The sequence below is a fragment of the Delphinus delphis genome, chromosome 4, assembly GCF_949987515.2.
Source record: "Delphinus delphis chromosome 4, mDelDel1.2, whole genome shotgun sequence".
In the NCBI taxonomy this organism is placed as follows: Eukaryota; Metazoa; Chordata; class Mammalia; order Artiodactyla; family Delphinidae; genus Delphinus; species Delphinus delphis.
The window spans coordinates 13,931,285-13,944,716 of record NC_082686.1 but is presented as its reverse complement, the minus strand read 5'-3'; the positions used below and the strand labels follow the sequence as shown (position 1 = coordinate 13,944,716).

At 39.1% G+C, this 13,432-nt stretch overlaps 1 protein-coding gene across 1 annotated transcript; it reads right to left on the bottom strand.

Annotated features, from left to right (window-relative positions):
* Positions 1-12,889: 12,889 nt before the first annotated feature.
* Positions 12,890-13,153, bottom strand: KRTAP7-1 (keratin associated protein 7-1). The gene is given in 1 exon segment (XM_060009821.1): positions 12,890-13,153. A coding segment is annotated over 1 exon segment (264 nt).
* Positions 13,154-13,432: the final 279 nt, after the last annotated feature.

The following is a 13,432-nucleotide window of genomic DNA, read 5'->3' as shown; positions in this document are numbered from 1 at the left end:
TACAATGTTGAGAAGCCTCTTGATGAAAAACAGTAAACATAAAAGTATAAAATTCAGTACAAAAATAAACATTTGTTAAAATGATAAATCACAAATTTAAACACTAATAAAAGTCACAAATATTATAAACTTTTGAAAAAATGTTTTTACTACATAACTGCCTGACACGCTTCTATAATATTTTTTCCATAGACAAGCTTTGGGCTCCACCATTTCGAATTTTTTCCTCCACTCCTCATTCTACACTGGATGCCATGGGGCTAATACATACTGAGATGTGACTTCTGGTCCTGCACATTCATGTCACAAATTCTGGGTGAATTGGTAGAGTAGATGGGAGAGAATTCCTGGAAGCCATCACCATACATGGATGGCTAGCCTAATTAGACACAGAAGTAACTGCAAAGCACATAAATCTATCTCCCATATCCAAATTCAACTTCTCCTTAGCTAGATCCCAGAAAGGTCCGTGGTCTCTCTAATGCCTTCCAACCTGAGGGGAAGTGTGATTGTAGGGAACCCCAGGTGGAAAGCAACAGCGGGCTAAACCAATTGCTGTTAAAATGTCTTACTTTTGTGAGTTTCTCAAGAAACTAGGGTCATGTGACATGGAGGTTTGAAAAACAGAAAAATATTATATTCTCACATATGAAATGACATGGTATTGAACTAATCATTGTTGGGTATTTATTGGTTTAGATAAAGTTCATGACCCTTTATCTTTTAATAACAATGTTAAGATGTTATTTAATAAATAATCTGATTTCTTCTTTCATATTTCTTTGATTTCAAATAAAATGTGACATGAATAAAGATAGGGAAAATTTGATTTTCTACAATGGAGCAAGAATGTGTTGTGTACAGATCATAGAAATAGAGTCAATTCCAGTGTGCACAATAAAACAGTTCTTGTCTTTTCAGCTTCAGATATAAAGTTTCCAGCTTCAAGATATTATAATTCATTAAAAATGAGAGAGAAATTACAAGGGAATGTTTTAAATGAATTTTAGAATATACATCAGTGTTACTCTATAATATAAAAATTATATTTCATTCTTTTCATTTATTCTTACAAATATTTATTGAGCATCTCCTATATTCCAGGCATGTTGTTAGGTGCTAGAAATCTAAAGACAAATTGGAAATGGTAATTAAATGGAAAAAGATAAATAAATGAAAATGCAATGTTATATGTTCTACCCTGGAAGTCCACACTGCCCTCTTGTAGACTTCAGGGGGTGAAACAGAGAGTGGACAACTCTACGTGATGTAGGGGGTAATGTCCATGGAAAGCTTCATTATGAAAGGGGTATATATTTGAACTGGGTCTTGAAAATAGACATCAGTTAGGAAGATAGTGGATTTAGAGGATATTCCAGAAAGAAGTGTTTGAAGCAAAGTCTTAACAGTGTTATATAGTACAATGCCTTCCAAGAAACATTGATAATTCAATGGGGCCGTAGCCTTGCATGTGACAGAAGAATTAGTGGAAGTTGGAGCTGGAGAGACAGTCAGGGGACATATGAGACTGTGCGTTTTGTGGAGGAAAAGGGAGCCACTCGTACACTAAGCTAGGGTTGGCATAATCAGTTCTGCATTTTAGAGAGATCACTACCCTGACAGGGTGGAGGATGAATTAGAAGTGGGAAACCCTGGAGGTATGAAAACCAGGTTTAAAATTGTATACTTTAGGGATTATTTTGGCTACAAGTAACCAAAAAAAACAAAACAAAAACAAAAAACAAAATGAGCTGAAAGTTGCTAAATGAAAAGAGTTTATTTTTCACAAATAATGGAAAATGAGAACATAAGCAATTCCAGGTTGCTCCAGGACTTGACAACGTCAGGGTTCAGAGGTGTGATTCTCTATCTACTCATGGCTGCAGAATCACTGCAGCAGGTCAATGCTTCAGATTCGTTCACATCAACATCTAAAAATAGAGGAGTAAAAAAAAAGGACTTCTCTCAAAGCTCCTTTTCATTGTGCAATGAGCAGGAATTCATTTCATATTTGTCTTCCAATGGATTTCTTTTATGTCCCATTGTCCAGAATTGAATCATATCCCAGGGTTGAACTACAAGGGAAGCTAGAAAAGTGTGTATTGGGCACTTTCTGCCTGTATCATGTGAAGCAGGTTCTGGCAACCTAGAAGAAGGAGGAGGAATAGTCACTGAGATTGATAATCAGTTACACAAAAGCCACTTCACTAACTAGGTGACAGTATTAGCAAGGGGATGAATTTAAGAATTGTTAGGGAGGTAGATTTAACAAGTGGGTTAACAACCATCTATCAGGATCGTATCTCTACCAGGAATTCTGATGCAAGACATCCGTGGAAGACACTGTGAGAAGGAATACCAAAGGGCAGTGCTTCTCAATCATTCTCCCCTTATGGCATCAAAGTACATTACACATCTTTAGGATACAGTGGGATAATCTGACAAGACTCACTGGGAAGAGACAGCCATCCTGGGAGCTCTGGCACCCCAGGTCCTGTACAGATCAGCTGGGGGATTAAGGTTAGCAACATTCTGGCACACCTGTAATTCAGTGCTGAGGTCCTCCAATTGGAAGGCTCTGTAAGATATTTGGGACAATTAGAGATAATAAAATAGCCAGTAGAGACATCTAATCATTGCTGCAAGAAGAAAATAAAGAAAATATTCACGCTTCCAGAATGTAAAGTTATCCCAAGGAGGATGCTTGCTTAGACCCTTGATTTAAAATCCTCCTAATGCCTTTGGGTTACTATTATCTGGTAATCAGATACTGAGACCCTCAAAATATGACTTCCTTTCAGGTAATTTACTAACTTGCATACAAAATTTAATTATTGTTGTCTAGGGCCTCATATTCAGAAATTGCATCTGGTTTGGGGTATGAAATTAAGATTTACACCCACGCAGTGAGATGATACCATCTGAATAATAAGAATCTCGACACCTAGGAGTCACCCTTGACACCCCCTCCCCTGCATTTGCAAATACAATCTGTCACAAAGTGCTGTCACTTTTATCTTCTAACACTCTCTTAGATCCATTAATTTCTATCAATGTCCACTTCACTACTCTATTTCTTATTGTTTCCTAATGCTACAAATTACCACAAACTTGGTGACTAAAAAAGACACAAATTTATTATCACAAGTTCCAAGAGTCAGAAGTCTGAAATTAAAGTGTTGGCATGGCCAGTTCCGTCTGAAAGCTCTGAGGGGAGAACCTGTTTTCTGGCCTTTTTCAGCTTCTGTAGGTGGCCTGCATTCTTTGGCCAGTGACCACTTCCTTTCATCACTCCAATCTCTCACCTCTATGGTCTCGTCTCCTACTACTGACTCTGACCCTCCTGCCCACCTCTTATAAGAACCCTTGTGATTACATTGGGCCACCTGGATAATACAAAATACTCTCCCCATATGAAGATCTTTAACTTAATCACTTCTGCCAAGTCTCGTTTACCATGTAAGGTAACATTTTCATGGGTTGCAGAAATTCAGAGTGGACAACTTATTCAGCCGGGCACACTACCTACTTCAAGCTTTATGTACCAACACTGCTATGGTGACTGAAAAACTAATCAAGTTCACAGTTTCCCTCCTTACACACTGCTTCCCATTGCCAAAGTGTTTACAAAATGTAGATCTGGTTACAATACAAACACACACACACACACAAAACAAACATTAAAAATATTTCAGGACTTCCCTGGTGGCTCAGTGGTTAAGAATCCACCTGCCAACGCAGAGAACAAGGGTTCAATCCCTGGTCTGGGAAGATCCCATATGCTGTGTAGCAACCAAGCCTGCGAGCCACAACTACTGAGCCCACACACCACAACTACGGAGGACCATGTGCCCTAGAGACTGCATGCCGCAACTACTGAGCCCACGCGCTGTAACTACTGAAGACCCCATGCTCTAGGGCCTGCGTGCCACAGTATTGAGCCCGAGTGCCGCAGCTGCTGAAGCTCACGTGCCTGGAGCCCATGCTCTACAACAAGAAGCCACCACAATGAGAAGCCCACGCACCACCACAAAGAGTAGCCCCTGCTCTCAGCAACTAGAGAAAAGCCTGTGCACAGCAACAAAGACCCAACACAGCCAAAAAATAATAATAATTAAAAAAAATTCGATAGCATCCCATTGCTTTTTAGATTTTTTTTAATCTTTAATCTGACCTAAAAGCCCCCAACTCACTCTGATTAGACATCATTGACTATCTTAGATCTTCAAATATATCATGTGTTTTGCCACTTTCTGTTTGTTCTACATGGAATTATCTTCCCTCCTCTGTCCTCCTCAAATCCCATCAACCTTCAGATACTAGTTCAATCACTTCCCTTGGGAGGCCTTTCTGACGTCCCTGAGTAGCCAAAGTCCACCTACACTATCATAGTGGCCACCATCTCCCTCCTACTTGTAGTTCTTTAACCTTTATTTGTGTGATTGATACCTGCCTCAGCAACATGCTTGTTTCAAGGAGAGCAAAACTGACGTCTTTAATCAGCCCTGATTCCTCAGTGCCTAGCTCACTACTGGGCATGATGTAGGTTTTCAATGAATATCAGTTAAATAAATGAGTGAATGAATGAATATTCCAAGTCAAATTTGGCCACTGACTTGCTGTAAGAATTTATGCATATCACTTGCCTGGGTCCCAAGTCTTTCAACTGAAACAGGAGGTAAGTTGACACCCTGGGACTCACCATCTTAGCCATTGAATGATCCTAACATCAAAATTACTGATAAGCTAAGATTACAATTCAACCCTCTCCCATTGTATTTGGTCAATTAAGCATGCAACTATATAGAGTACTTTTGTTCACTGTGTTACACACTCCTGCTAAGACACACTCACGAGCTCCCAGCTGCCATCATTTTAAAATACAAAATGCAGTGACAGAATTGCAGAAGAGAAATGTTGAAACCTCTACAAGACATTCCACCACAATAGTTTCAAAGTTTAGTCTGTGCAAGAATCTCCTTGGATACTTGTTTAATATACATATTTTCTGAGCTCTGTTCCTGTAGATTCTGATTGCCTGGATCTGTGCTGGGGACGAGAAATCTGTATTTTAAATAAGCAGCCCAAGTGATTCCAATAACATGCTTTGGAGGAATTCCCTGGCAGTCCAGTGGTTAAGATTCAGTGCTTTCACTGCCATAGGCTGGATTAGATAATTGGTCAGGGAACCAAGATCCCACAAGCCATGTGGCACAGCCAAAAAATAAATAAATAAAGTGCTTTGGTCACTCCTTGAGAAATTTGTACTGTTCAATGGTTAGCCATCTGAAAAGGTGTCCTCTTTAACAAAACACACAACTTAAAATGGGATGAGTGTAAAATGGTGAAGGAGAAAAAGGAGACACCTTCTTAGCCAGGATTAATAAGCAGAGTTGATGTAACTTATTATCATGGACAACTTTGCTCCCCAGGGGACTTGGCAATGACTAGAGACAATTTCCCTTGTCATGACTGGTGAGATGCTGCTTTGCCAGGGATGCTGCCAAACATTCTGCAATGCACTGAACACTCCCCTCCCCCCCAGCAACAAAAAACTATCCAGCCAAAATGTCAACAGAGCCAAAGTCAAAAACCCTGGTCTAAAGTCAAGATCACATGCAGTTAAATATGATTGCCATGCAACATACCCCAAAAGAGTCACATGACATGGGTCAGAACTTGCTGACCAAGACTTGGGACTAACTTGAGACACAATTTCAAGGTCTTGCTATCTCAGCACTTTTGAAGCTAAGCCACATTGTGAGGCTACTTAGTTAATTATCAGAGCAAGCAACTAATTAACGAAGCTTGCTATTTGATGTAGAACCCATGTGGTTTTCTTAAAAAATAATGTGACATCACAACAATGCCTGGATGCATAATAGGCCCACTGACTCTAGTCAGAAGCATTTCACATGTGTTTCAGAATCAATATGAAAAAGAAATTCCAAGGAAAGTACATTTTTTGCTGCAAGCTTTTAGTCACTAGTGGGATCTGAAGGTCCTGTTTAGCATCTACCCTCTACTCCTGCTGATGCAAAATGGAGGAGCTGAGGTCTACTACTTGTGACACAAAGAGAGAGTTAGAGCCAGAAACTGGAAATGTGTATAAAATTAAAGCACAGAACCAACCAGCAAGCTGAGTTAGTGAAAAGGATCAAGTATGAGAAATTATGGTCTTTTGTGCTACCTTGGTGCTAAGACAGACTTGCTGATGAGTAGAAGCATGACATTTCAACTTGCTTGTTAGCTACCCTTTGGAAGGCCTGAGATGCTGTTCTTCTGATGACCTTGAAAATAGTGTTTCCTATCGCAGCCAAACAAAACATGATGGCAAGTTCAATCTACTAAAAGCATCATTTCTTCAAAGTCTTTGCTGATCAAAAACTAAATATAAAAACAAATAAATTTAAATTTAAAAAATTAGGACCTGTGTCCCAAAGATTTCTTTATCTTAAAATTTAAAGGGCTTCCCAGGTGGCGCAGTGGTTGAGAGTCTGCCTGCCAATGCAGGGGACGCGGGTTCGTGCCCCAGTCCAGGAGGATCCCACGTGCCACGGAGCGGCTGGGCCCGTGAGCCATGGTCGCTGAGCCTGCGCATCCAGAGCCTGTGCTCCACAATGGGAAAGGCCACAACAGTGAGAGGCCCGCGTACTGCAAAAAAAAAAAAAAAATTAAGACTGTTCATTAGGAAAGTGTTGAAAATTCTGTCATTGCAACCAACTGCGTAGGACATAGAAGCGTCAAAATGGAAATAATGAGGCATAAAGCAGATTATTAAAGGGGAGGATGATTGGAAAGGGAAGAAAATGGAACAGAACACTGCAATGCAAATATCATTGTCAAAGATAATGTCAGGAGCCTCAGAGGCAAGTCAAGGAATTGAAAAGGAATTGGTGTCTGAAGAATAACGGTATTTTTAGAGACAACCATAATCAACATACTCAGGAGTCATAGAACATTCTAAGTGGTCTCTGCCTGGCAGGCCTTAGAAGCAAGAAATATTTCCATTTATCTAATAGAAAGCTCTCCTGCTATAATTTTAAGTGTTTTTTTTTTCTATTCTCAATAGAAATGAAAAAACATGAACCAGTTTTTCTGTAAATAGCAATAAATAATTGAACAAAAGTATAGGAAAATAATTTTTTATCCTTTCCTTTTTTGCTGAAAATGTTAACACCATTTCATCAACACTTTAAACATCAACAATGAGATATGTCTCCTTCTCTACTTATTTTGGGAAAAGAATCAACAGGACTTGGGCCAGTACTCTAATTGTATGTGCACACAAATCACCTGAGGATCTTGTCAATGTGCAGAGTATAATTTGGAAGAGGAAGGCCTGAGATTGTGCAATTTGAACAAGCTCCCAGGTGATGCCCATATTTCTTGTCTGCAGACCATATTTTAAGTAACAAGGGAGTAGGCTTTTTCCTCTATGGCTTTAAATAATTATATTAATTCAACAAATAGTTATCAAGTGTCTGAGATACAGCACTGGTGATGGAACATTGAATAAAGCATGGTGCTTGTCCTCAAAAACCTTACAGCATGTAGGCTACAGTGAGGGAATCAGACCTGCCAATTAATGATGGTGAGAAAGATAAACAGCAGCCCTGAGAACACAAATGGTAAACCAGAGCGTTCCCTGATTCCCACGCACAGAATCTTCAGAACATCAAATCAGACAAGGTCATCACTCTGTGACAATGATGGAGAGAGACAAAAACAAGGCCACTCTGTAGCCATACCAGAGAACAGATGAAAACAAGAACACTGTACAAACCACAAAAATGACTAAACCTCACCTTCAGTGCCTACTGCTTTTTTACCAATGACAACTTTAGTTTTGTTCCACTTCCTCAGTAAAAGTTGTTAAAATACCCAATCATAGAAATTAGGTCTGTTTCCTGATGTTACCTCTGGGAAGTGGACTAATGGTCCCCCAAAGATGTCGCCATCCTAATTCCAGAGCCTGTTAATATGTTATATTACATGGCAAAAGGGCTTTGAGGTTGCTAATCCACAAGCCTAGAGGTAGAGAGATTATTCTGGATTATTGGGGTGGGCCCAATGTAATCAAAAGGATCCTTAAAGTGAAAGAGGAAGGTAGGAGGGTCAGAGTCAGATCAGGGAGAGGGATTTGAAGATGCTATGCTACTGTCTTTGAAGGTGAAGGAAGGAGACACAAACCAAGGAAGTGGGGCAGCATCTTGAATCTGGAAAAGTCAAGGAAGTGAAATCGTCCACAATGAATACAACCCTACCAATACCTTGACTTTTGAACTTCTGACCTCCAAAATTGTAAGAGTAAATTTGTGTTGTTTTAAACCACTAACTTTGTGGAAAGTTTTTACAGACGGTATCCAATCCAGAAGAGACCACTGCCTCCTTTAATCCTCTCCAAAGTCAACTCCTTCAAGCCCAAATCCTAGAACAAGCCCCTCCTAACCCTCTTATTGAGACATCCTAGAGTTTCTCATGTTGCATGATCTCCATCATCACAGTAAGTAATAAGCCCAACTTTGTTTGACTACGATGTGTTCCAGGTGGTCTTGGTTGGTGGGCAGAGAGTAGTGTGAGCACTGCCATATTAAACAGAGGTGAAGCTTTTCAGTTGGAACAAGGGAGGACCCCTGGGGTAGAGGAAGGCCTTCTGAAAGCTCCATAGGAGTTCACTGGATGAAGAAGAGGTTAGAAGACAGCAAAGAACCATTGCAAGAGAAAGGGAAGCATGTTATAACAAAGTAGGAAATGAGACTAGAGAAATCAGTGTTCTTATGAGCCACTAATTGATCTTTATCCTGAAACTGATCTTTATCCTGAAATCAGTAAGTAAACACAAAATAACCAGAGTTTGTGAAAGAAAGTCATGTTATTAGATTGGCATTTTGAGAGATGATTTCATCTGTGGTATGGAAGATGGTTTGGAGATTGCCTGGCAGACCGGATAGGCAGCAGGTGTATTAATCCAGGCAAGAAACGATAACGGTATGAATGGAGGCAGAAATTAGGAGTGAAGATCTGCCACCATTTTGTAGAGATAGTGAGATGGGAAAACCTAAGGACTTGGTACCAAAGTAAAGAATGAAGCCTAATAATTATTAAGATTATTTGGCAAGCTTATGAAATACTGGAGGACCTTCATAACCTCATTTAGGGTCAAATCAGTAAGCACATAATGAATGTTTTGCCTCTGTTATCAGTGGTAGGATAATGTGCTTGGAAGGAATCAGAAGACCTCAGCTTGATACCCTGGCTCAAGGCTCAGCTTTCCCAGTTGGTAAATATTTACTCACTTGGGAAAATTACTTAATTTCCATCAAATTACTAATGATACCTATTTCCCAAGACAATTGTCAGAATTAAATAAAATTCTATGGATGTATTCTGTAAACTGTCAATCAATATGTACATTTATGTACAGTTATTTATGGCATAAGAAGTGCATTAGGGACTTCACTGGCAGTCCAGTGGTTGGGACTTCGCCTTCCAGTGCAGGGGGTGCGGATTCAATCCCCTTGGCTAGCTATAGCTTGACATTTTCTTTACAAATGAGTGACGCAGCCTCAAACAAATTAAACTTTTCAACACTGGTTTCCTCTTCAGTAATATAGTAGATAATGAAATCTGCCTCAAAAAACCTGTTATTGTTTTATTAAAATTATCTATTTTTGTATCTGTTACATAATTACTACAGGAGAAAAAGAGATAAGTTTTTGTTGTACTTAATCCCTTCTTGTCCCTCATTAAGGTATTTATGTTAGATTCAAGATGACAGGTGGACCAACCATACAGATTTTTTTCCTTCCCCTTCCCTAGAACCCATTAAATTATAGCAAAGGCTGGAAGCCAACAATGACAGAGAGAATTGTAGGGACAACATCAGTTGAGGGGAGATTACCTAAAGGTCTGGATGATGGAAAGGAGATGAAGGGAAAACAGAAAGAAGGAGAAACTATGAAAGGAGGGGACTACAAGCAACAGTAAGCTGTTCTTCCCTTCAAATTCCCAGGGAGGACTGGGCCTCAGAACACTAAGAAAAATACCAGGATTGGGGCTGAAACAGAGATAATGTGGTTAAATGAAAATCTCATTGAAGAACAGGGTGAGGTACTAGGGCAACTTGTGTTGTCACTTGAACTTTAGAGCAAAACTTTAGATCTTTACACAATGGCATTTGAGGACCTCATCCAGCCTAAAGGTCAGCCACCCTCTCTTACCCTAAAGTGAATTCTGCCTGTCAGTGAACTTTTCCCCATACCCAGAGCTCCAGTGCAGCTCGTCAGTGTGTCAGTATTAAATCTGAAAGAATGACTGACAATCATAGCAATGACTGTTATAACATATGAGAGGATAGAAATTAGCATATGTAACAATGATACCATAGCAATAAGTACACTTAACACCTATATCATAGTTTCTAAATACCGGTCTTCACCTAAGGGATCTAGTGCTTCCATGACTGAAGGAGAAAAGTTCAAGATAATCCTGGAATATCTTGTTGAGCCAGAAAGGAAGACATTGATCAAACAGCACTGGGAGCCATTTCTGAAGGACAAAGGAGCCAGCATGAAGATGTCCCCACTCTCCAAATCTGGGACAATTTGAGCATCAAAATTAGTAATAATGATATGGATGGTAACACATTGAGTAAAATAAGAATCCTCAAGCCCATATTGATATAGATATTGATACTAATAAATAAGCACACAAAAAATAAGTGGGGAGAAGAGAAATTTCTTACGTAGAATGCCAAATAATAAATATAGAAGGAATTAGAAAATTGTGAATGGATCCTTAAATATTGGTGAAAGCTTGATAAGGAATAGAATAAATATTTACATAGTGTCAAAGTATCGACACAAATTAATTATTAATTACAAAGGGAGAAATAGCAAATATGCAGTGAAAAAACGTGAAGGACACTACTTTCATCAAATGATCAAGGTAACCACCAACCAAATTTACATGAACCAACATAAAGTGTCTCTTGATACAATGCAATGAAAAGGATACAGTGTCACTTCTATGGCATTTCTACCAAAAAATGTTAAACATGAATCTAATCATGAGGAAAGTTGGATAAACCCAAATCAAGCTATATATATATATATATATATATCTTATAGGCGGTCTCATATTTTGGGTCCTTGGAAGGAAATGAGTGGATAATCATTTATAACATGTTAATTGGCATAAAATAGGAGACTCTTAAATTTCCCATAAATATTGAATAAAGTATATTTAACTCTTAAGGGTCAGAATTGTGTTTTATTTATCTCTCTGTCCCCAAATTTTAGGACAATGCTTGGTGTTGTATCTACTTGGTGAGTGTCTTTTGAATGAGTATCTCTTGAAGATACTCAGTGTCTCAGGCCAGAGACTGCTGCAGGTTTTTACAGCACCTCAAGTTTTAACACAGTGACCAGAGCCCAATAACTTCATACATAAATGAAGTTTATATTGGACTCTACAATATTTTGCACCCATAAAGCAGAGGTTCAACAAATCAATGAACAGTTATTGAGCATCTTCTCTGACAGGGGTGCAGACAGGGGTGCAATAAATACTTGATACATGAATGCATGAGCTTTCATTCAAACAGAGCAGAGATTTCTCAGGAAAGAAGATAAGAAGCATTTTCTAAGTGCGGACCACATATCATTTCAAGTGCTTCTGATGGCAACTATCATTCCAAAGAACAAATGCTTCATTTTAAATACAGCTATACATATAATCAGAGGTGAAGAAGGTAGGAAAAATAAAACCCATCAATCAAAAAGGGAAAAAAATACTATGTGATTTTAGCTGTCAGCTTCCCTTTACTGACCAAATCTTAGAATGTCTTAAAAACAGAATGTCATAACTCAGTCCATTTAGTGAACTTTTTCCAACAGTTTATGGGGTTCAAATCTCTCTAGGACTGAGTTCTATAAACAGCAGGAAAAGGGGATAAAACAAAATGGAATTGTGTCACTAATGAAAGGAGGAAAGAAATGTTTTTTAACATTGAACAACTAAGAAATATTCCTGTTTATAATCAGCATAGAGAAACACTGACAACTGCGGTATACAGACTATACAGTTGACTCTTGAACAGAGTGGGTTTGAACTTCAAAGGTCCACTTATATGTGGATATTTTTTAATAGTAAATACTATAGTACTACACAATCCACAGTTGGTTGAATCCACAGAGTCAGAGAGAACCTCAGCTACAGAGGGCTGAACATAAACTATACATGGATTAACCCCTGCATTGTTCAAGGGTCATCTGTATTTGGATTAAATTTAGAACTTTTTTAGGGAATTTTTAAAAATTGAAATCTCAACATAAAGGGACAAAATTATTAGGCATCACCCTATCTTGCTGTACAGTCTGAAATCAGAATAAGATTTGATTGAAGTTCACCATTACAGGTTGAAAGTGGTTGATGAGTACAAAAAACAAAACAAACAAAAAAAGCATCATAAAATAAACAACCAGAACGAAAATATTTGTGCTAAATGAATTTGATTTATTGAGATGAACAGCAAAACCCCTTCCTACTCACACCTAATTGTAATGCATTGATGTTGATGTAGAGATTAATGATACATGGGCAGAGCAATCATAAGAGACAAACTGCCTGCTTCACTAGTAAAAATTCAGGTATATTGGAAAAATATATCTTGCTTTAGCTGTAGATGAGTACCAGTTCAGCATTTTATGCCTGGGTGACTTGTTCAGCATCATCAAAGACCAGGATTTCAGCAAGAAGTCAGCGGGAAGATGGAAGATGTATCTCTCAAGCATATCTGGAAGCAGGAAGACAGACTTTGTTTTTCAGGTTGTTCTGTGCAGAGTAATGATCGAAGAGTCCTGTAGTCATCTGCAGCCATGGTCCATCAGTAAGTGCTGTAGCCAAAGCCAGAGCCAGAGTCCCATGGCCGGCAAAAGCTGCCACCATAACCATAGCCTAGGTTGCTAATGTTGCTACCACCAAAGCAGTAGCCCAGGGAGCTGTAGCCATTTCATCCATAACCGTAGTTCAGGGGAGAGCCCAGGGGCATGACGCAGTTCAGGAGTGTGGCTCTGAAGGTCCTGTGGAAATCGGTTGCTTAGCAAGGATTACCTGGGAAGTAGCTTCCACAGCAGAAGTAATGAGTCATGGTGGCAGGAGTTGAGAAGGATTTGGATAGATTGCAAAGAGCAAGTTACCCAAGAATGAATGAAGTTCTTGTCCTGCACAGGGCCTTTTATACCTCAAGCTGGTGGGCATGACATGCTTGCCTAGACATCTTATGATAAATTTGCATAGATAATTCTATTATTGTTAATAAAATGCATATAAAGGAACCCACAGACTCACTGCCCACATTTTTGTTGGCTTTTCTATCTGCAAAGGAATGTGTCATATCTTCAAAGCCAGCGGCCATCCTTGACACACA